This window comes from Cetorhinus maximus, chromosome 3, assembly GCF_964194155.1.
Source record: "Cetorhinus maximus chromosome 3, sCetMax3.hap1.1, whole genome shotgun sequence".
Taxonomy (NCBI): domain Eukaryota; kingdom Metazoa; phylum Chordata; class Chondrichthyes; order Lamniformes; family Cetorhinidae; genus Cetorhinus; species Cetorhinus maximus.
This window is the reverse complement of record NC_135881.1, coordinates 69,202,795-69,225,729: the sequence shown is the minus strand read 5'-3', so window position 1 is coordinate 69,225,729 and position 22,935 is coordinate 69,202,795. Positions and strand designations below refer to the sequence as shown.

At 42.3% G+C, this 22,935-nt stretch overlaps 1 protein-coding gene across 1 annotated transcript in view; it reads left to right on the top strand.

The window, feature by feature from the left end:
* The window catches only part of kcnh8 (potassium voltage-gated channel, subfamily H (eag-related), member 8), a 420,218-nt gene that overhangs the window by 274,279 nt on the left and 123,004 nt on the right, over nt 1-22,935 (top strand). Inside the window, exons 9-10 of the mRNA XM_078538524.1 lie at nt 4,681-4,880; nt 9,458-9,707. Of these exons, the coding sequence (XP_078394650.1) occupies nt 4,681-4,880; nt 9,458-9,707 (450 nt within the window). The remainder of the gene's footprint in view (nt 1-4,680; nt 4,881-9,457; nt 9,708-22,935) is intronic.

The window sequence follows — 22,935 nt, the reverse complement described above, 5'->3', positions numbered from 1 at the left end:
AAAGAGAGCGTGGCTTGGCTTCCCCCAATGATCCTGCACTACGAAGCAGGGCTCCCAGAACAGATACGCTCCACATTTCTGAAGAGGCCCCATTTGGATGTCCGGGCCAGAAATGCTGAGCTCTGGCAATGTGTTAAAAAAAGACATAGAAGTGAGTTGGTAATCCGATGGTGATTGCCACTCCTTGGAAGATTCGGCCTATTATTTTTCTCATTCATGTTGTCAATTTCTGCAGCCAATTTTAAATATATTTTCTCCTAATTCTTTAGTTGCATTGCACAGTGAGAACAAGTAGTTAGTCCGCACTTCCCCTCTTAGGCCAATAATTGAACTCCAGGCAGGGCCCAATAACATAATTAGACACCACACCTCATATTTAAATAGAGACCCTGTTGACTTCAGGAAGGCAACTTGCTGCCTGCCCAGAACAGCAGGTTAAAATTGAAGACAGTGGGCAGAAAATATTGGCAGCTAAGTCTGTCAATCAATGTCCAATGCTATGTGCCCGGTTTACAACAACCAGTAGGTTGAAATCACTTACTTGGACCCTACTGGACACTTTCCCTGAAGGGGCAGCTGAGATGAGGAGCTGCATTAATGCACTGGCCTGCCCCTTTTCACCATTGCTGTCTTTTGGGGTTTCATTGTACAAATGCGCAATTTTCCTTGGGAGCCCAGCTCAGTTTACAGAATGTTAACCTCAATGAAAACAATTTAGCTGAACTAGGGAATCAATATTAATTTAGTTTGCATGTTGCTTCTTGTAATATCTATGTGCATGAATGAGATAGCATTAAATCATCATTAAAATGGGGCAATTAACCTTTTATATAAATGGTTTCACCCTCCAATCTTCTCCCTTTTGTTCCTGAAGGTGTTGATTCAGGCAAAATGGAGGAACCTTGCTCATTTGGCAATCTTTCATCTGTTGAGTCTAGACAGCAATTTACAGTGATCTAGCTCCTTCCATGTGTAAACCTGTTCTAGAGAGCCCCCCAAAAGCAGCTGTATAAGAGCAGAGGATCTTTGGGATTTGAAGACACAGTTGAAGAGGGAGGAGGCCCTAAGGACGCACTGGAAGTTGGAAGAGCAATAGCAAGGCAGGGAAATTTAATGAGAAAATTCCATAGGGCAAGGTGCGATAACTGAAAAATGAGTGCTGATGGCGGAGTAGAGAGAGTGGGATTTAAAGAGCAATAGCACGTGTAGATAAGGATGACAATTTTGAAGATTAATGCATTATCATTGTAGGTGTCATGAGGTACATGACATAGTTAATGCTATTCTTGTTCTCACCCAGCTTTCACACATTTACCAACAGAGTACACTGGATAGCTGAGAGGGTAGCAACACTGGATGAATTCTTTTGCAGTACACAGTGGGGGTAGAATTAGATAAGGCCCATTTTCTGGTGTGGGGATTGCAATGCAGGATTTTGCCACATCCAGTCCCATTGAGAAAAGCAGCATGTGAACGTCATGCTGCCTCCTCACCTAAATGATTTCCGTCTGGAACACACTGCTGACCGGCTCAATGCTCAACAGCCAACAACGTGCATGGTTAACATGATGCACAGCTAGCCTGGATCTCTTAAAGACAACATGCCCTTCTTAAAGGGCTGCATCTTGCAAAAAGAGCTGTTATAATTGCCGCTGGAATGCTTGTCTGGAAGGGAAAGCACAGCAAATGGGACAATAGGGAAGGGAGAGGGGTCCCAGGTTTTGTGATGCGGCACTGGAGATATTAGCAATGGAAGTGGGGAAAAAAAGGAAAAATGCCATGTGGTTACAGGAGGCCATGGGGACTTCAATGCACATCATGAAGAAGGAAATGGTTGCAGGTGGCCATTGAGGTCAGTTCCTGGAGTCTAGCCCCAAGGACCTTGCCGTAGTACTAGAAAAAGTTCAATGAACTCACATGGTGGTTAAGGTAAGTGAATGGATTTTCATATGACATCTCCTACCCACTGCACTATTGACATATCCTACACAGCATTCCACCAACATCCCACATTGCTCAATGTACCACAGCCCCATCACTCATCAGCAATCAGACTCGCACTAACATTCAGATACTCCACCTCACCCTCATATCAATGCTTCCAGCCTCACACCCTCACACTCTCGCTGCTTCCACATACCCCAGCTATTCAGCTATGGCAGGCACATCACCCAAACAACTCACCACCCATTCTATCCTCTCTGTTGAAGGACAATGTGATCCATAACCACAGGGAGCAATAGAGAGCTGGAGGGGAACAGACAGGCCAGCATTGACTGAGCCCTTTGGAGAAGATGGCTGTTACTGAGGCCATTGCATCTGGCATTACTGAGAACATGATACGTTCCTGCCTTATACTCCTTCTCAAATTCCACCTTCATCCAGCTATTTGACATGAAGTGCAAGCTGCAGATGGTGTGATAATGGATCTCTTGCTTTCCACCCGCCATTGTATCTTCATCCCAACTCTGCCCTTCTACATTTCTGCTTTCAGATGCCAAAGAACTGCTACTGGGCCAGCCAGTGCAGCCTCATCTTGAAGGGTGAGTGCAGCACCAAACATATGATGAAGAAGCGTCATCACTTGATCTGACACTCGCAGCAACCATCTCAGATGCTGGCATTGAGCGAACTTTAGAGTTAAGATCAGCACATGGTGAATCACAAGCCACAAGTGAGCCACAGCCAGGCCAGGGGAAAGGACAATTTGTGTGCCAGCTCATCAGAGGTCGAGGTTGAAAATGAGTTCTGCTGCTGAGGATTCAGATGAGGACTTTGATGGGGCAGCTTACAGAAGAATGCCAATGGGCATACACAGAGATGCTGGTTGCATTGGCATGCCTGTCAGAGAGCCTCTTGTCACTGTCAAGGAACATGGTAGCCTTGCTAATAAAGAATGGAGAAAGATAGGAGAGAGAGAGGATCTTATCAAGAAGTAAAATCAGTTTGAGTGGAGCTAAGAAACTGCAAGGGGCAGAAACATTTGTGGAGGTTATTTAAAGGCACCCTAACAGTAGTTGTAATGTAGGGCAGAGTACAAATCAGGAAGTCCATGTGCAAATGCTGCAAGGCCTGGACAACATTCAGGCTTGGGCTGATAAGTGACAAGTAACGTTTGCGCCACAGAAGTGCCAGGCAATGATCATCTCCGACAAGAGAGAATCTAACCATCTCCCCTTGCCATTGAATGGCATTATCATTGCTGAATCTCCCACTATCAATGTCCTGGGGATTAGCATTGACCAGAAACTGAACTGGATCTAGCCATATAAATACTGTGGCTACAAGAGCAGGTCAGAGGCTAAGGATCCTACGGTAAGTATTCACTTCCTAACTCCCCAAAGCCTGTCCACAACTTTATGGTTGGCAGGCAGGCAAAAAGGCCAAGTGGTCTTTGCACTTTTAAGGAAATCTATCCACGGGCGGGATGAGGTTTCCTAAAGCAAATAAAAATAAAATTTAAAATTTAATTAATAACATGTCCCTGCTCACATGACAGCATTACATTAGGGAACATGTTTTATAACGTTTTAAATTTCTTTATTTTGTTTTAAACTCTTCATCTCCATGAGGCAGATCTGTGCCTCAGGGAGATTCTCAAGGGCACACTCACACACATGTGCAAAGTTCGCGCTCGCCCCGCTCGCCCTCCTCCCTCCCTCCACCACCTCCCATCTGCACAGGCAGTGCTGAGCGCTGCCGTTCGCGTTTCACGCTGGGTGGGCCTTAATTGGCCCCCAGCGTGAAATCGCCAGCAGCCCCCGCTAAGCCTGCCTGACAAGAGCTAAGTTCTGCCCTTGGACTAGGGAGGCCAGGTCAGAGATGAAAGAAGAAGGGATGCAGGGGATTGGTTGCAAATTGATAAAATGACATGAAGACTTACTCCTTGGTTATCACTTGAGTGATAATAAAATAACATGTTTAGCACAGATTATGTGTGGGCTGAAAACAGCTTGAAGACTTTTTCTAATGATCTGATTGATCTGTGGTAATCAAATCATTAGCATCTCAAATCGCTGACGTTGAAGGCTGACTACAAGTTATACAGTGCTACAGATCCAACATTTTAATACAAAAACAGAAACAGAAATACCTGGAAAAACTCAGCAGGTCTGGCAGCATCGGCTTAGTTCTGTTGAAGAGTCATGAGGACTCGAAACGTCAACTGTGCTCTTCTCCGCCGATGCTGCCAGACATGCTGAGGTTTTCCAGGTATTTCTGTTTCTGTTTTTGTTTTGGATTTCCAGCATCTGCAGTTTTTTGCTTTTATCTCAACATTTTAATACTATTGATTATCACACAATGGCAACATTTGTCCTAAAAGCATTTTTTGATTTTTGTTAGATTTTGCCAATTAGTTAGTTCATGAGCGTTCACTATGAGAATATGGGAAGTTTTCTGCTGAATCCTCTTATTAAAAGTCAGCAAGTTGAGTTGCAAGTTTTAACCCCAGTAGGATTTCCTAGCAATCAACTGGCATGACAACTCTGAGATGCTTCTCATTCATGACTGTGCTGGATTTATTTCTCCATAGGGATTGCAGCCACAGAAATGTGAGCAACTGCTAGCCCATTCAACCATGTAAATTTGTGCTTTTTAATCGTGTAAACTGACCTATTTTACCCACATTGCTCATTGCTGTTCATGGTCTATTAACCATTTGTTTTTCTTTCCTCTCAGCATTGATGCATGCATTAGTCTTTGGGAATGTAACTGCTATCATTCAGCGCATGTACTCCAGGTGGTCTCTGTATCACCACAGAATTAAAGATCTAAAGGATTTCATTCGGGTCCATCATCTGCCAAAGCAGCTAAAACAGCGAATGCTTGAGTATTTCCAGACAACATGGTCTGTCAATAATGGAATTGATGCGAATGAGGTAATTTCCTTCTTATTTTAAATTCTCTACAGTGAAATAATACTTTAACATATTACTGAAAATGAATTTGAAGGTTATAACTATGAATATTTTAAACATAACTGCATCTTTCTCACTGTGTGAATAGTTCATCATTTTCCCACTGTCCTGTCCTCTTGGACTGTCTGGTAGCTGGGTTCTGGGCATGAGTCAAAAGATCTTGCATTTGAATGCCAATACATTTCATTCATGGTATCCTACTGAGTATCATATAAGAAAACAAAAGGCTGCAGAGCCTATCAGGGTGAATTTCTGTTGTGGTTCTTTCGCAGAAACTCATCCCCATGGGAACTGTGTATCATGCCATTACTGTAACTCCTGGCCCTGCTACACCTTGCGGAGACCGTCTTCCATGAGTATCTCTCTTTTTCCTCCTCCTCAGATTGCCTGTTGCACTTAGAAGACTATTTTCTCATCTTCCCTTCCGTCCTTTATTTAAATTAAGCTATGGTGCTCATTCAAGAGACTGTTCTTTAATATGAGATTGGACCGGGCATGTCAGTAGCCTGTTCACCAGTGTTTACACAAGAGTGTAGCAACTTGTGTAGCACTTCACCTTCGGCAGAGAGGGTAGTGAGCGTTGCAGGATTTGACCTCCATGTTTGAATTCCCAATATGCCTCATCTGCAGGTGAAGCTTCATGTCAAAAGTGTTCATTTGTAAAATTTACTCAGAAGTCTCCAAGAAGCCAAACATATGACCACCTTGTCACATATAAAAGAGTTTGGACACATGAGTTGTGGAAAATACAGGAAGTATTGATTGATATAATGTAGGATAATGCAGATGCTTGAAGTACAATATAGCAGTGGTCAATTCAGCCCCGAACCACAGAGGAAGCTAAATTCTTTTTAAAAATGCTTTGTGCTCCACCTGCTGCTGCTGCTCCATGTTAGAGTGAATGTTAGTCTCTGAATATTTGAGCACAGCTTTTTGTCATCTGTTTGGTGGATTAGTGCAAGAATAATCCTGTAATGAAGTTCTGGATTGTGATCACTTTCACAGGAAATGCAATGGTGATGTCAGACTGTGCCTCCAATTCTGGGATCATGAGGTTGCACATTTCTTTGCTAGCCACCTTATTCAAGCCTAGCTCCCTGAGACAGAGCTCCTCTGTATGGTCAAGGCCTATATGGCAGACAGTACATTCAATGCATGGGATATGGGTGTGTTCAGCATGTGTGTACCTGATGTTCACTCATCTTCTTAGCTGCCCACTCCGGTCCTGTTGCTGCTCCTCCCAGCCTTCTTTGGTGCAGCACTGCATACTGTACCCACACTGCTGAATAGGGAGAACAAGGCCTCCTTTAAACAACTTTTTTCTCCTCCTCTTTCCATGTAATTCTGCCCCTGTCTCACTACTTGGGTGGAATTTAATGGGGCCCTGAGGAGAGGGTTGGGGTGTGGATCCTTAAAATGGGAAAGGACTGTTAGGTCCACAGTCCCTTTTCTCCAACATCAGCTCCTTTCAGCCGTAATGTTTGCACAGGTTCAGTAAATTGAACAACTGCATCATATGCATGAGTTAGCCTTAATTTGTTTTTAACAATCACTTAACAACCTAAACACAACTCAAGCGTGCAAGTTGTAGTTATATGTATGAAAGACAATAAGGCCAGACAGTAAGATTCAGTGGCGTGCAGATAGCATATAATTGTTATTTTAGGTTGAATGTGAAAAATTACTCTGCATTATTGCTGAATCTATCTCTGTGGTAACTTTAATATAATGAGCACTTTGAATTCCCACTTGTTATTTTTTTACTCATTATGGACATATAACAGCAAATGCAGTGTGACTTCACTTCCAACACAGAGTAACACTATATAGGAGCACAGCTTGAAGATACAATACTTTAATCCTGATTCCTGGTCTCTTGCTCCTACCTATCAATTCTCCCTGCTGATAGTGCAGCATAATTAAATTTCTCCTCTAATTTTAAGTGTTATTTAAAGTAAATGGTTAAAGTGCAGTGCACATTTGTTATAATTGGATTAAAATTATGCCCACAATGTGATGCCAGAGTGAAGATTTAGTAACTTCTACAAATTAGGATGTGTAACCTTCAAATAGCAAAATAGTCCTGATTTACCATTTAAATCATATAGTTCCTGTTAACAATTCCCAATTTTAACCTCTGGATCACAATTAATACAAAAGGCTTACTTCTGAGGTTTAACTTCAGCAGTCAATATATGCATGATTGCTACGATCAAATGTTTCAAAATAATTGCACAGTCTCAGTAACAGTTGAAGGTGTAATGTGTGTATCAGGTGTACTGGGTAATATCCAACTATAGTTTTCTGTTTTCTTTTCTAGCCCTGCAATATATATATCATTTTTTATATGTGTTGGTTCAGTTTTAGTCAGTGACTCTATATTTTTCCATACCTTTTTCTTTCTGTGAGAATAGATCTATGATTCATAAAAATTACCATTGTTAGTTATCAGAACACTTAATAGTCATGCAATATATTTATACAGTTGTTTAAATATATAAGGGGATGAATTACAACTTAGTCAAGCAAAGTGTCCCGTTTTCACTAAAACATTGTCCATTTGTCACAGGAATGGAACATGTGTTTCCTTCCTAGTGAAACCTCCTGTCTAATTTTGGAATCTCCCACTCCTCCCTGGCACAACATGGCACAATCCAACCATAAAACTCAGCAGTACTAATTCTGGCAGCGGGGAAATTGATGTCATTCATGAAAGATATGAATGTCTCTGAAAGACTAAGAACAAAAAAAACAGATTAAACACCATCCATTTTTTTAAAAATGACTGCAAACCTGCAAATGTATTCAAGGATGTAACATGATTTGTTTGACTGAATAAACGACTTTAGGTTTGTTCTTGTAGTTTATGGCATTATTCACTCACTCCTCTGTATGTTATAGCCTTGAGACATAATTCCAACCATCTATTATTATCTATTTTGATTAGTTTTGATTGATATATACACAGAGCACAGTTCTGAAACATGAATGTGTTGTCCAAATGTAAATGTATCGAGCCTCAGTTGTACTTTTGGCATTATCCCAAACCTCTTTTATATCACAATATCATAGTGCAACTTGGGTTTTAAAAAAAGCAATATCGATTATGGTTTAGACACCCATGCTATGATCTCTGGTTACATTGGACCTCTGTGATGAACGCCACAGAGTTATTTTTGCCTACATAATAAGTGACTGCACTTCAAAAATAGTAAATTAATTGTTAAATGCTTTAGAGTTTCCTGAGGATAAGATGAGACACAGAATAAATGCTACTTTTTGCTTTCTTTGCTTTCTCTTCCACAAATAAAATTAGCAGTGACAGACACATTTATCAGTTGAAAGTGATAGTAAATCTGCATTTCATATGGACAAAGCATACATTCACAAGGAGGTGATGGCATCCCTAAGGGCTATAAGTGCCCAAGGTGCATTCCTCAAAATTAATCACCTTCAGCAAGGTGAGAAAATCAAAAGAGAAAATTAAAAGTGAAAAAGGATAACAATCATTGGCAGGAGAGCAAATCTTTCTCGTTTTGAGGGAAAATAATTGCAGCTTTTAAATACATAAGGTGAAAAGATTACTGTATATTTGTGTTGCAGCTCAATAAGTGCTGGTGGCATAGTGGTATTGTCACTGATTAGAATTTCAGAGATCCCCAGGGTAATCCTCTGGGGACCCAGGTTCAAATCCCACCATGGCAGATGATGAAATTTGAATTCAATAAAAACGAATCTGGAATTAAAAGTCTAATGATGACTGTGAAACCATTGCCAATTGTAAAAACTTATCTAGTTCACTAATGCCCTTTAGGGAAGGAAGTCTGCTGGTGTGGCCTACATGTGACTCCAGAACCACAGCAATGTGGTTGACCATTACCCTCTGAACAAGGGCAATTAGGGATGGGAAATGAATGCTGGCCTAGCCAGTGACGCCCACATCCCATGAACAAATAAAAACTAAAGTACTTTTAATGCTCAGCTATTGGATTATAATTAGATTGTCACTGTCTGGTTTATCTATTTAGTCTATGTATTATAGATGTGTATGCGTCCAACATGAATCTAATCCTCCTGAGAAGACCGCTTTTGATATAGATGCATGTGATGTGAATATGTTAATAATAAAGAAGTTTTAACAGAATAGTTGTATTATCATACTATTAGAACTTATACCATACTGCTAATTGTTTTATAGATGGTAAAAAGAGGGATTCCATGGGGGAGATTCTGAAATGCATCTCGGTTCATTTATCTTCCACCTAATCATTCCTTGCAGTCATTAATGGTTATCTTAAAGTATTTTGAAAATTATGCACTTTTTTTTCATACAATTAGCTCATTTCCATTAAATGACAACTGACAAAGCTGATGTTAATGATTATTATAGATATCTACTAGATCTTACTATCTGTAACATTTTACATAATACTTGTGATTACTTTTTTCATGAGTTTTCAGAACATCCTTCCTGGTCTTTTCCAGACAGCTCCGTCATTAATTATTTCAACATGTATTAACTCTTGTCATTTCCATAGCTTTTGAAGGATTTTCCAGATGAGCTGAGGTCAGACATCACTATGCACTTGAACAAGGAAATTCTACAACTTTCTCTGTTTGCCTCTGCCAGCCGTGGCTGCCTTAGGTCTCTCTCCCTGCACATCAAAACCTCTTTCTGTGCTCCAGGCGAGTACCTCCTTCGACAGGGAGATGCATTGCAGGCCATCTATTTCGTCTGCTCAGGCTCCATGGAAGTGCTTAAAGGTACCATGGTGCTGGCAATACTTGGTAGGTTCTATAATTCTGCTTTAATTGCAAATATAACTAAGACTACTAAATTTAGCATTTTATTTTCAGAGCAATGACAAGGAATTAAATAACCCCTCAATTATTATGACTGGTTCTCAGAAATCAAACAATCACGTTTTGTATCTCATATGCTCAGTTAACTGTGTTCCTTCAACTCTGGCCTCTTATACATCTTCCAATTTCTTCGCCCCATCATTGGTGGCTATGCCTTCAACTGTCTCGGGGCCAAGCTCTGCAATTCCTTCCCTAAACTTCTGTGCCTGTCTCTCCTCTTTAAGTCTTTAGTCACCTGCCTCAAAATCTCTGCTGGCTCAATGTCAGTTTCTTCGTCTGTGTTAAAGGCAACATATGAATGAGTATTTTTATAAGTGCGTTATTATAATTTCTCTTGCTATTTGTAGGAAAATCATGAAAGTTTTGTTTTAGAAATTTCAGTGAGGTTATTATTTTGCTTTTACTTTGGGGTTATATCACATGTTTAGTTTCCTCAAGTTTAGACAGGATGTCCAACACACTATTGTAAGGACCAAAATAGTTTATTATATACAACATAGTCCAACAAGTAATTTAGTTCTCAGTGTACATTTGTTTTACTCAGAGGCACAACCAAGGAGGTCCAAAAACTATGGGGAGAATTTTCTCCCTGTCGGGGGGTGCTGGGTGGGAGTGGGTGTGGGCAGGCATGCAGCCAATTAAGGCCCGCCCAGTGTGACGCGCACCCGGAAGCGCTGAGCGCTCCTTGTGCAGGTGGGGGAAGTAGGCTGAGTCGGGGCCTGCGCTCTTTCGCACATGCGCGCAAAAGAGCGCTGAAATCTCCCTGAGGCACAGAACTGCCTCAGGGAGATTAGTTTGATTTTTAAAAATTTAAATAAAGAAAGAAAAAAATGTTTAAGACATGTCCCCTCATGTGACAGTGTCACATGAGCTGGGACATGTCCATGAATTTTATTAAAAATTTTTATTGAAGTTTAAAAACCTTCATGAAACTTCATCCCGCCCGTGGATGAGGTTTCATGATAAATGCGAAGGTCGCCTCGGCTCTTCGTCTGCCCGCCAATCTTAAGGTTGGATGGGCAGCTCTGTTAATTATTTAAATTGATATTTAAATGGCCTTAAATGGCCTTTGACAGGTCGGCGGGTGCACAGCCGACTCTGGTGCATGCCTGCCGAACTGAAGATCTGAATGATGTGCGGTGACGTCAGGATGTACACCCGATGTCACCGCACGTCATTTTACGCGTTGGCAAGTGGGGCCCGCCCCCACATGCCAACCCAAAGATTCTGGCCTATAAGTTTATAATTATTATATGTGGAGCAATAGAAGCAGGAGTGCAGGTTTCACCAGAATAATGAGGGCAGCTGCCAACCTGACTCACCCTGGCTGATACCTAATGGACTGAATGATATTGGGCTGACCCAGAGCCACAACGAGCTGCATTGATCCCATTTGGCACCAGCAGCCTACTGGCACCATTGTAATGATGCCTAGCACTCAAAATGGACTGGATCACCCACCAGTACCATCGGGCAGCCAGCTGTGGAGCTATTCCATCACCCAGTGGATATTTAAAATATTTCTCAGTAACTTCGGAGCTTTCAAGAGACAGGCGAGGAATTTTCAAAGGAAAAATCATCAGGGTGATGTTTATAAAATGTGTTAGCAACCTAATGGCAGTCAATGTACCAACTGTTTAGTGGGAGAATTGTAGAATATAAATTCATGTCCATGGAAAGGCACTGTAGTTGCCCACGGAGCGGGAAAGAAAATTGGGCCCTGGTTCATTGTGGCTAATCATAATGTGTCACTTCCAGATAACTAGGGCTGGATTTAGTGCAGCCTGTTATAACAGGAAACATGGCAAGCAGGCCCCCTTAATCATGGGAGAGGACTCACGTCAATCTCTCAGTACCGGCTTGATTAAGTAGGAGGGCAAAAGGGGCTGGCACGCAATTCCCAGCTGCCATGGCCGGGATCTCAATTAGGCTCATTAATGAGCCAGTTGACACCCATTATCCCTGAGCACACTGCAATTTAGTCATGGTCCAGGGATTACATAGAGGCTGTAAGGCCTTCCCACGTCCTCGGAAGGCCACTCAGCAAACCCTGTTAGTTTTGCCAGTAGCCTCCCCGGGGGAGTGGGAAAGGCCGGGGGCAGATCCTTCATCAGCAGGCACTCTGTCCCTCTGTGCCCAGTTGAGGGACTCCGCATCAGGCAGGCAGGTGGCTGCCGAAAGCCACCCCCCCTCCTCTTGCCTCTGACTACCCTCGCTGACCCCCCTCCCCACAACTACCACCTGCGATCCCCATCCTTCCCTCATTCTCCTTTTACATGGAGTCCCCTGATGATCCTGGGCCTCTGGTGGGTGCATTGCCACCAAGAGTCACTGCTCCTGCTGGCGCTGGTGGCATGGGGAGCTGCTGACTTCTGATTGGCCCGCAGCTCTCTGCAATCAGAACTTCCACTGCTGGAGACCTTAATCGCAGGAACGGCCCACTAGTGACCACGTGAGTGCCTGAAGGGCCCTTGATTCTATTGGGCCTCCCCCATGGAACTGATGAGGGTTCTCCGCTGATTTTCTGACAGTGGACGAAAAAATCCCTGCACTAGAAACAGTTTGCATGCCTAGCCTGTCCTAAAAATGGGAAGGATAAAATTTAATAAAGCTTCTTTACTTCATTAATGTAGGACATTTATCCCTTCATTCTTTACTGTAATTATTACTATTCAACTGCTTGTTGACATTTATTTGGTTGTTAAATGACAGCAACATAGCCAGGATTATATATAATGTGGTGTTGACAGCTATAATGAATACCACCACCCACACTCAATGACAGAAAAATAAAGTTTTATACAACTGATAACAGCCATTCTTATGGCTTCAGTTCCTTTCATAATAAGAAGTGCAATCACTTAGATTCAAGAAGCAACCTCATTGTTGGTATCTGAATTAAAAAATCCATATCAAGTTAAAAACAGTTTCATCATCATTTAATACTTAATCTGCCTCTGATGCATCATAATTTCAGGTGTCCCAATGATCTGAGCTTTCTGAATCATTTTACAGAAGTCCATCAGAGTAAAGATTTCCACAGCTGATGATTCACACTTCAGTCAATGTTAGCTAGGATTTCTGATTTGGTGTCTTGGCTGCACAATGGATGGAAAGATCTTCTATGTTCATAATTGCATCAACTTTCCCAGGGAGAAACGTACAATACATGTATTACAGTATCTAGCAGCCAAGGAGATTTGAGCAGCCTACATAGCTGACACGTTTGTTCAATATAGCGTGGCATCCATTTTGTGACCCAACCTGGAATATAGGGCAGGATCTTCCATTCAGGGACGAGGCCCGCTCGCCGATGCGTAAAATGATGCGAAATGACGTCGGGTGGAACTCCCGACATCACCCAGCGTCATTTCTATTTTCAGGTCGGCGGGGCGCAGCCGAGTCAGCTGTGCGCCCGCCAGCCTGTCAAAGGCCCATTGAAGCCATTGAAAAAGTCATTAAGGTCGTTAATGGACCTGCCCATCCAACCTTAAGGTTGGCGGGCTTCGGAAAAAGCATGAAATCTCATCGCAGGCAGGATGAGGTTTCATGAGGGTATTTAAATCTTTGAGAAAGGTTTCAATAAAACTTATGGACATGTCCCAGCTCATTTGACAGTGTCACATGAGGGAACATGGCAGGGAAAATTTTTAAACATGTTTAATGAAAGCTTTAAATCGGAGCAGATCTCCCTGAGGCAGAACTTAGCCTCAGGGGGATCAGTGCGCTCTTTTGCACAAATGCGCGAAAGAGCGCACTCCCGGCTGAAGGAATCCCCCCTCCCCGCTCGCACAGGAAGCACAGCTTCCTGGTGGACGTCACACCTTGCGGGCCTTAATTGGCCCGCCCATGTAAAATGGCGGCGCACCCCCAATCGGGGGCATGCCTGCCCTCACCCATTCCCCCACTTCCCCCCCAATGGGGGGAAAATTTTTCCCATAAAACCAGATGCTTTCAATTTAAATATGTTTTGTTGCAACAATAATTTAGCTAATGAGCACTCTGCAGCATCAGTTGCCTGTTGTTTGACTCTGGGCCTGAATTAGTTGTCCATGAGGTGCTACTTTCCTCTTATAAATTGTCTGATTTTACCTTCTGCCCATTGGCCAAACATAAAAGTCTGGTTGTAAAATGAACATTTTCATGTCTAGTCACAAACTGTCTTTTTTATCTTACTGCTTACCAACTTATGGTTATCAAAACTTATAGGAGCCTCATTCATATTTTTAATCTGATATTTTTCCAAATGGGACTCACGGAAACTGCATAGTTCACTGTTCCACAATTCACTGTGTTCCATGTACACAGCCCATTTGATTCTCTGTAAACCTGAACCTTGTTGGAGGTGTTCACCATCACAGTGGCCTTTCCTTTCCTTTGTGCTGAAATTCATCATGAATTTAATGCAGTCAAGTGAAATTTGGTTGATGACTTAATTGTTAATTTTTTAAAACAGATTAAAGACTTTGTTAAAATAGCAATCAAAGGCATTTTACCTGAGGATATTAACCAATTGGCTACTATATTACATAAAGAATTCCTAGGTCTCGATTCTTCTTTTACAACCATGGAGGTTAATTTGTATTTTGCTGAAAAGAGAGACATGTTGCCAAAGCTTTTCCTCTTACACTCATCAGGACAAATGCAAGATTGCCACACTTCAAACGATCACAGCAATTTGTACTACAGGAGAAAAGGGTACTGATTGATTGGTTGCAGCATTACCATGGAGAAAGCATCGGGAAACTAAAGGGTCCCCAAGCTCCCCGGTAATTCAAAAAAAGTGCAAGGCATGAACATGAGGCGTGAAACGACATCGTTAACCTGTTGCTCAAATTTTTGAGATACTTTACAAAGATAGATTGGAGAGGCGTTTGTGCAGTGGTATTGTTGCTGGACTAGTAATCCAGAGACCTGGGGTAATGCTCTGGGGACCCGGGTTCCAATCCCACCATGGCAGATGATGCAATTTGAATCTGGAATTAAAAGTCCAATGATGACCATGAAACCATTGTCATTTGTCGTAAAAACCCATCTGGTTCACAAATGTCCTTTACAATCCTTACCTGGTCTATCCTCCTCCACCCCCAGAAATGTGGTTGACTCTTAAATGCCCTCTGAAATGGCCGAGCAAGCTACACATTTCTATCAAACCGCTGCAAAGTGTCAGAAAACGAATGAAACTGGACGGACCATCTGGCATCGACCTTGGCACCGGAAATGACAATAGCAATCTCAGCCATGTCGACCCTGCAAAGTCCTCCTTACTAACATCTGGGGGCTAGTGACAAAATTGGGAGAGCTTTCTCACAGACTAGTCAAGCAACAGCTTGACGTAGTCATCCTCACAGAATCATACCTTACAGACAATGTCCCAGACACCACCATCACCATCCCTGGGTATGTCCTGTCCCACTGGCAGGACAGACCCAGCAGAGGGCGACACAGTGGTATATAGTTGGGAGGGAGTTTCCCTGGGAGTCCTCAACATCAACTCTGGAACCCTAAAGCCTCATGGCATCAGGTCAAACATGGGCAAGGAAACCTCCTGCTGATTACTACGTACCGCCCTCCCTCAGCTGATGAATCAGTGCTCTTCCATGTTGAACACCACTTGGAGGAAGCACTGAGGGTGGCAAGGGCGCAGAATGTACTCTGGACTTCAATGTCCATCACCAAGAGTGGCTCGGTAGCTACTGACCGAGCTGGCCGAGTCCTAAAGGACATAGCTGCTAGACTGAGTCTACGGCAGGTGGTGAGGGAACCAACAAGAAGGAAAAATATACTTGACTTCATCCTCACCAACCTAATGGCTGCAGATGCATCTGTCCATGACAGTATCAGTGGGAGTGACCACTGCACAGTTCTTATGGAGACAAAGTTCCGCCTTCACATTGAGGTACTCTCCATCATATTGTGTGGCACTACCACCGTGATAAATGGGACAGATTTTGAACAAATCAAGCAACTCAAGACTATGCATCCATGAAGTGCTGTGGTCCATCAGCAGCAGCAGAATTGTACTCGAACACAATCTGTAACCTCATGGCCTGGCATATCCCCAACTCTACCATTACCATCAAGCCAGGGAATTAACCCTTGTTCAATGAAGAATGCAGGAGGGCAAGCCAGGAGCAGCACCAGGCATACCCAAAAATGAGGTGTCAACCTGGTGAAGCTATAACACAGGACTATTTGCGTGCCAAACAGCATAAGCAGCAAGTGATAAACAGAGCTAAATGATCCTACAACCAACAGGTTAGATCTAAGCTCTGCAGTCCTGCCACATCCAGTCATGAATGATGGTGGACAATTAAACAACTCACTGGAGGAGGAGGCTCCATAAATATCCTCAATGACCGGGGAGCCCAGCACATCAGTGCAAAAGATAAGGCTGAAGTATTTGCTACAATCTGCAGCCAGAAGAGCCAAGTGAATGATCTATCTCAGCCTCCGAAGTTCCCCAGCATCACAGATGCCAGTCTTCAGCTAATTCAATTCACTCCACGTGATATCAAGATACAGCTGAAGGCACTGGATAGTGCAAAGGCTATGTATGCGTCCTGACAATATTCCGGCAATAGTACTGAAGACTTGTGCTCCAGAACTTGCCGCGCCCCTAGCCAAGCTGTTCCAGTACAGCTACAACATTGGCATCTACCCAGCTTTGTGGAAAATTGCCCAGGTATGTACTGTACACAAAAAGCAGGACAAATCCAACCTAGCCAATTACCCATCAGTCTATTCTTGATCATCAGTAAAGTAATGGAAGGGGTCATCAACAGTGCCATGAAGTGGCACTTGCTAGCAATCACCTGCTCAATGACGCCCAGTTTGGGTTCTGCCAGTGCCACTCAACTCCTGACCTCATTACAGCCTTGGTTCAAACGTGCACAAAAGAGCTGAACTCCCGAGATGAGGTAAGAATGACTGCCCTTGACACCAAGGCAGTATTTGACTGAGTGTGGCATTAAACAGCCCTAGCAAAACTGGAGTCAATGGGAATCAGGGGGAAAACTCTCCACTGGTTGGAGACAAAGGAAGATGGTTGTGGTTGTTGGAAGTCAGTCATCTCAGCTCCAGGACATCACTGTAACTAGTTCCTCAGGATAGTGTCCTAGGCCCAACCATCTTCAGCTGCTTCATCAATGACCTTCCATCCATCATAAGGTCAGAAGTGGGGATGTTCGCTGATGATTACACAATGTTCAGCACCATTCGCAACTCCTCTGAGACTGAAGCAGTCCATGTCCAAATGCAGCATGACCTGGACAATATCCAGGCTTGGGCTGACAAGTGGCAAGTAACATTCGTAGCACACAAGTGCCCGGCAATGACCATCTCCAACAAGAGAAAATCTAACCATTGCCCCTTGACGTTCAATGGCATTACCATCACTGATTCCCCCACTATCAACATGCTGGGGGTTACCATTGACCAGAAACTGAACTACACTAGCCATATAAATACTGTTGCTACAAGAGCAGGTCAGAGGCTAGGAATCCTGCGATGAGTAACGCACTTCCTGATTCCTCAAAGCCTGTCCACCATGTACAAGTCACAAGTCAGGAGTATGATGGAATACTCCCCACTTGCCTGGATGAGTGCAGCTCCCGCAACACTCAAGAAGCCTGAGACCATCCAGGACAAAGCAGCCTGCTTGATTGGCACCACATCCACACACATTCACTCCCTCCAACACTGACGCACAGTAGCAGCAGTATAAACCATCTACAAGATGCACTGCAGGAATTCACCAAGACTCCTTAGACAGCACCTTCCAAACCATGACCGCTACCATATAGAAGGACAAGGGTAGCAGATAGATGGGAATACCACCACCTGGAATTTCCCCTCCCCCCTCCAAGCCACACACCATCCTGACTTGGAAATATATCGCCGTTCTTTCATTGTCGCTGGGTCAAAATCCTGGAACTTCCTGCGTAACAGCACCGTGGGTGTACCTACACCACAGGGACTGCAGTGGTTCGAGAAGGCTGTTCACCAACACCTTCTCAGGGGCAATTAAGGATGGGCAATAAATGCTGGCCCAGCCAGAAAAGCCCACATCCCGTGAATGAATAAAAAAAAAGTTGGGACTGTTCTCCTTGGAGAGAAGAAGGCTAAGAGGAGATTTGATGGAGATGTTCAAAATCATGAGGCAAAATCATGAGAGTAGATAGGAGGAAGCTTTTCCCACTCATTAAAGGATTAAAAATGAAAGGGCACAGATTTAAAGTGATTTGCAAAAGAAACAAATGTGACGTGAGAAAAAACTTTTTCACACAACGAGCGGTTCGGGTCTGGAATGTACTGCCTGGAAATGTGTTGGAGACAGGTTCAATTGAGGCATTCAAGAGGGCAGTAGATGATTATCCGAACAGAAACAATGTGTAGGGGTACATGGAAAAAGCAGGGCAATGGCTCTAGGTCATAATGCTCATTTGAAGAGCTGGTGCAGACTTGATGGGCCGAATGCCCTCCTTTTGTGCCATTAAAATTTTGTGATTCTGTGATTCTCTGTGACATTGCCTTTCCATGGTAATTTAAAGTAGATGGGGCACTCTTCAAGTCCAAAAGTGGTGGTTGTTTGATATTTGTCATTCTTGCGTTTGTCCTGATGTGTGCAAGGCAGAAAGCTCAGCAATATGTCTCTCTTTTTAGCAATATTCAATTTCTGTACTAGCAAACATCAATATGCGTTTGGATACCCATTAGTCAATAGGATGGATTACTGGGATACGATCCAACTCTGGTTAGTCACCATGTGATCCATATCACACATACCTGACAGAAGTTCTATAGATGATCTAACTTTTCCACTACAAGGAAAGCTCAATTACATTAAATTGATTGAACTCCACTCAGTAAACAAATGTTACTAAGTGCTTGTATTTTGAAGATTTTGGCATTACAATTTCTCTCAGAGGCTGACATACTGGTAGAGGAAATAAAGTAGCAGCATAAAGTTATATTAACAGCATGAATTTTGACTGTTCCATTTATGAGAATGTATTAAGAATATTTGGTGCCCCTTATCATTCTGACTGTTGACTAACTTTTATACCAGTGCACAATAAATGTATAGAGATTATAATGTTCACATGTATATAATGTGTAGTTCGTGCCTCATTTGACAACTATAATGTATGTTTCACATTTGGTAAAATGCAGCAAGAATAGAGCCTCTGTTACAAGTTATATTGACATAATGTTCAAACGCCCAAAGGGATGAGGTCAGGTGTGGGCGCATTTTGAAAACAGTGTTGTCGGATGGCATGTCAGTCTTCTGAAGCCGTCAGAACACGCTGCTATTTTCAAAGCAAGGGCGAGGAGCCAGAAACCTGATCATCTCCAATTGGCTGCCTCTTCTGTTCCTTTAAGAGCTTGTTAATGGGCTGGGGAGGGCCAGAAGGATATTTTCAAAGTAGAGACCAGATAAAGCAAACAAACTGTTGCACATAAGTGCTCATCTTTCAGGAGCAATGCGGTAGCCATTATGTAACGATGAATAAAAATAATGGAATAATAGGTTTTTTCAAATAGAGTGACCATTTAGCCACTTGTATGAGCCGTGAGGCTGCTGGCCTTCTGCCCTTCTGCCTGCTCTAATCTGTAAGGCAAGGGCAAGCCTGCCATGGCTGCCATCTGCCTTAGAGCATTGCAATTTTTAGAGCCACTTCCATGCAGTGCCTGGTGCCACTAATTGGGCACTGAGCTCATCTCCGACCCAATTAGTGGATTTGCATTTCAAAATAGCATCTTGTCAGCGGTACAGACATGGTGCAGGATTAGGACCCCTGAGTTCCTGATAATATATTGGAAGAATGATTCTGAACCACAGCAACCTCTCTGAAATGCAAGGAAAGGAGCCGCATCACAATAGCTGGAAATATTAACAAGATTGATGCTCCAGCCCAGAGTGAAATGTAGAGATGGTCTAAATAATTCAATTATGATAGTAATCAGCGGGTGCTTTTAGAAAAAGAGGGGGAAAAGAAACAATCAAATCTATTAGGTTTATGTTGAAATTGCAGCTATTTTGTGGATTTGGTAGAGAAATGCTTTAGCAATACCCGAAGTGTTGGACTTGATGCATAACATTTCTTTCTTAGTGCAGAAGTACCTCAGAACATTATGTTCTACAAATTATAAGGTTAGCACTTTTTAAAAAATAATCCATCAAATGCAGGTATACATTGAAATGCTGCAATGCAGATTCTAAAGCTTCTAAAGCATTATGCCATTCAATTTAAAGAATAATGTTAATCCATTGAGAAGTCTGTCAGGTTTTTACTCAGTTAATATTGAGAGATATTCTTAATTATAGTTACTGTCTCTTCAGAGCTAAACTTGATTCATTTTTCTCTATAATATTGTGAACAGGCATCTGATAAAATGGTTTGATTACATTTTATACAGAAAATCTCATTCTTGAATTCTCTGCTTGAAGTTAGGTCCTTGGCAATTATTTGCCAAACCATAGCAAAGTGCTGTGAATTTTTAAGTGTATAGGAGGCAGGCCTTGAGTCTACCTCAGCTGAAGTGGGGATTGAACCCCCTGCTGTTGGCATTTATCTGATCCACATGCTAGCCATCAAGCCAACTGAGCTTATTGTCCACCCCCATGCAGAATTACCCCGTCCGAAAAAACCAAATAAACTGCACCCAGGTTGTATTATAGAATTCATATAATTCCTTCAAAATGATAATAGCAAATATTGCAAAACCAAAAGAACTGAGCTTTGAATTGCCATTAATATGGTTCACAAGTCATCCTTGTGTTTGCTGACCAATGGTGAGTGACCGGGACAGGAGAACACCAAGGTCAAAAGTATTTTCATAGTCAAAGGGACAATGAGATTATAGTGTGTGAGTATTATTATACCTAAGCATTACTTCTTGATTTATCTTCTCTAGCTCACTTCAAATGTAATCGCCTCCTGCATACCTTCAACATTGAAGGCCATGGCCCTTCACCTTGGTTTCCTAATTTAAAAATGTAATCACTCCTGATTGGTCAAAAGTGGCACTTCTGACAAAGCTGACATGATAATCGGTGACTTGACCAACTTGATGAACATTATAAACAACATACTCCATTTTAAAAAAATAAATAAGGGGAATACTGAATTATGATATAAAACACTAAGTTAATTACATTGTGCTCATCAACTAATTAACAAGGTACAGATTACAGAGCTGACATGTCAGTAAACATTCAAATGTACTACATCTAAGTATTTGACTTTAAAGGGTAATATTTGTGTTTTGTTAAGCACTAAAAATTCTAAGTGTTTGCCTCTACATAAAGACATTTACAAAACAGTATGCTTTTCTCATTTACAGAGCTTCTCTTTGGAGGCATATGTAAGCTGTTTCTCAGAAGTCAAACAGGGGAGCCCATATGCTTAGATGATTTATTGATAATTGGAGGGTTTGGAATGCATCCATATTCATGGTAAAAATAAAGGTTGTGCATTAAATTGCCAGAATTGTAAGCTTGCAAAAACCAGCTGAAATTTATGCAAAGGAACTTTCATGTTTGGTGACTTTTCAGCATTTAATTTTGATGAGAATGAGCTGTGTTTTATTGTGTTTTTAAACATGTTTTTAGAAGATTGTTTAAAATAGTCAAAGGCTGCAGGTATTGAAGGTGTGTTTTAAAGCTACACAACAGAGCCTGTGGAATATTATGGCTCATCATCTATTTCAAAAGGAGAAAATGGGGTAAATTTCCTTGCAGTTTCTCCCATGATGGAAGTTTGGCAGAAAGCCTGGAGCACACTTTGGCGATGGAGTATAAGAAACTCCAAGGAAATTCTGCTCCCCCCCCCACAAGTTAACTCATCCCAGACTCATTAAGCCTCAATAGTCCCTATGCATTTTGACAGCTACAGGAAATGGCTGACACCTTGAGAAAAAGGAGAGGTAGTCGGTTTGTTTAACAGGAATGCTGGTAAGTTGCTGAATAGCAGCTAACCATGTTCTGGTTCAGCTAAGCTGCTAACATAATACAATATTCCAATCCACTGCTTTTAATGGGTCCAATGGGCAATGACAGTGGGAATTTGAGCAATTTCAATTAGCAACTTGAAATTTGTCATTTGACTTCAGCTCATCCACTATGGCATGCAAAGGAAGATCAGAGTGAAATAAGATTGGTTGCATATTCTAGACAAGGAAAATAAGCAACTGACAAATGCATTTCTTGGCAACAGCAGTAAAGTGTAGGGGTTAATTTTTCCTCTGGGATTCCACCTGTTTTGGGACACTCAGAACATAAAACAGGAAAATGGAGCAGGGGAGTCTAGTATCAAATCTCGATCCCACAAATCTGTGTCTGCCATTACTTTCCCATCCCACTGCCTGTAAATGACTTGGCATGGCATGGCTTATTCAATTATGCTCCTTCACAATCCTGGTCTGCTTCCTATAAAGAATACATCAGTGGAAGAGGCTTTGAGGTCTGCCTAAGGCAGACAGGAAGTAATCCAGATTGGAAGGCTATGAGGGTCACATGACCCCTTTCATTTTGCTTGAAATTAAAGACACAGTCCCAACACATAACATTCTTATAAACCTCATAATTGTAACAAAAAGCAAACAAGAGCTCAGGAAACAATGAAATCTCCCTCTGGCCTGTCCATATTACAACAATGAAGCAGGCTAGGAGCAGCAGGCTGTGTTTCCCTCCCAAAGAAATGATTGAATCATGAAAGATTCTACATGGTTCAGGCATGGCTCATAAGTGAATGCTTCAACTGATTAAAAGCCATACCTTGTCTTAAATGAGTCCCATTTTCATGGTTCACCTTGGACACTTGGTGCCCTACAGAAGCGCCAGGTTCAGGAATTGCAGTGAGCCATGTTGTTACAGACACAAAATGGCTTGGCACATTTCAACTGCTGCCATAACACTGGGTTTTCCTCCAACCCCAGAGATGGGGCCCCTTATAGATGGTGCTAACAATGTTAAGGGTCCATCAAGAGTATTTAACAAAGGTGATTTGAGGCAAATAGGCTGATTCTCAATGATGCAGCATTGGCAAGTCTGAGTGCATTCCAGTGTTTTTTGCTGATAGTCCCAACACAGAGGAATCTCAAGCACTTAAAATTACATTGTGCTATATATTTATGACAAATGCTAGGC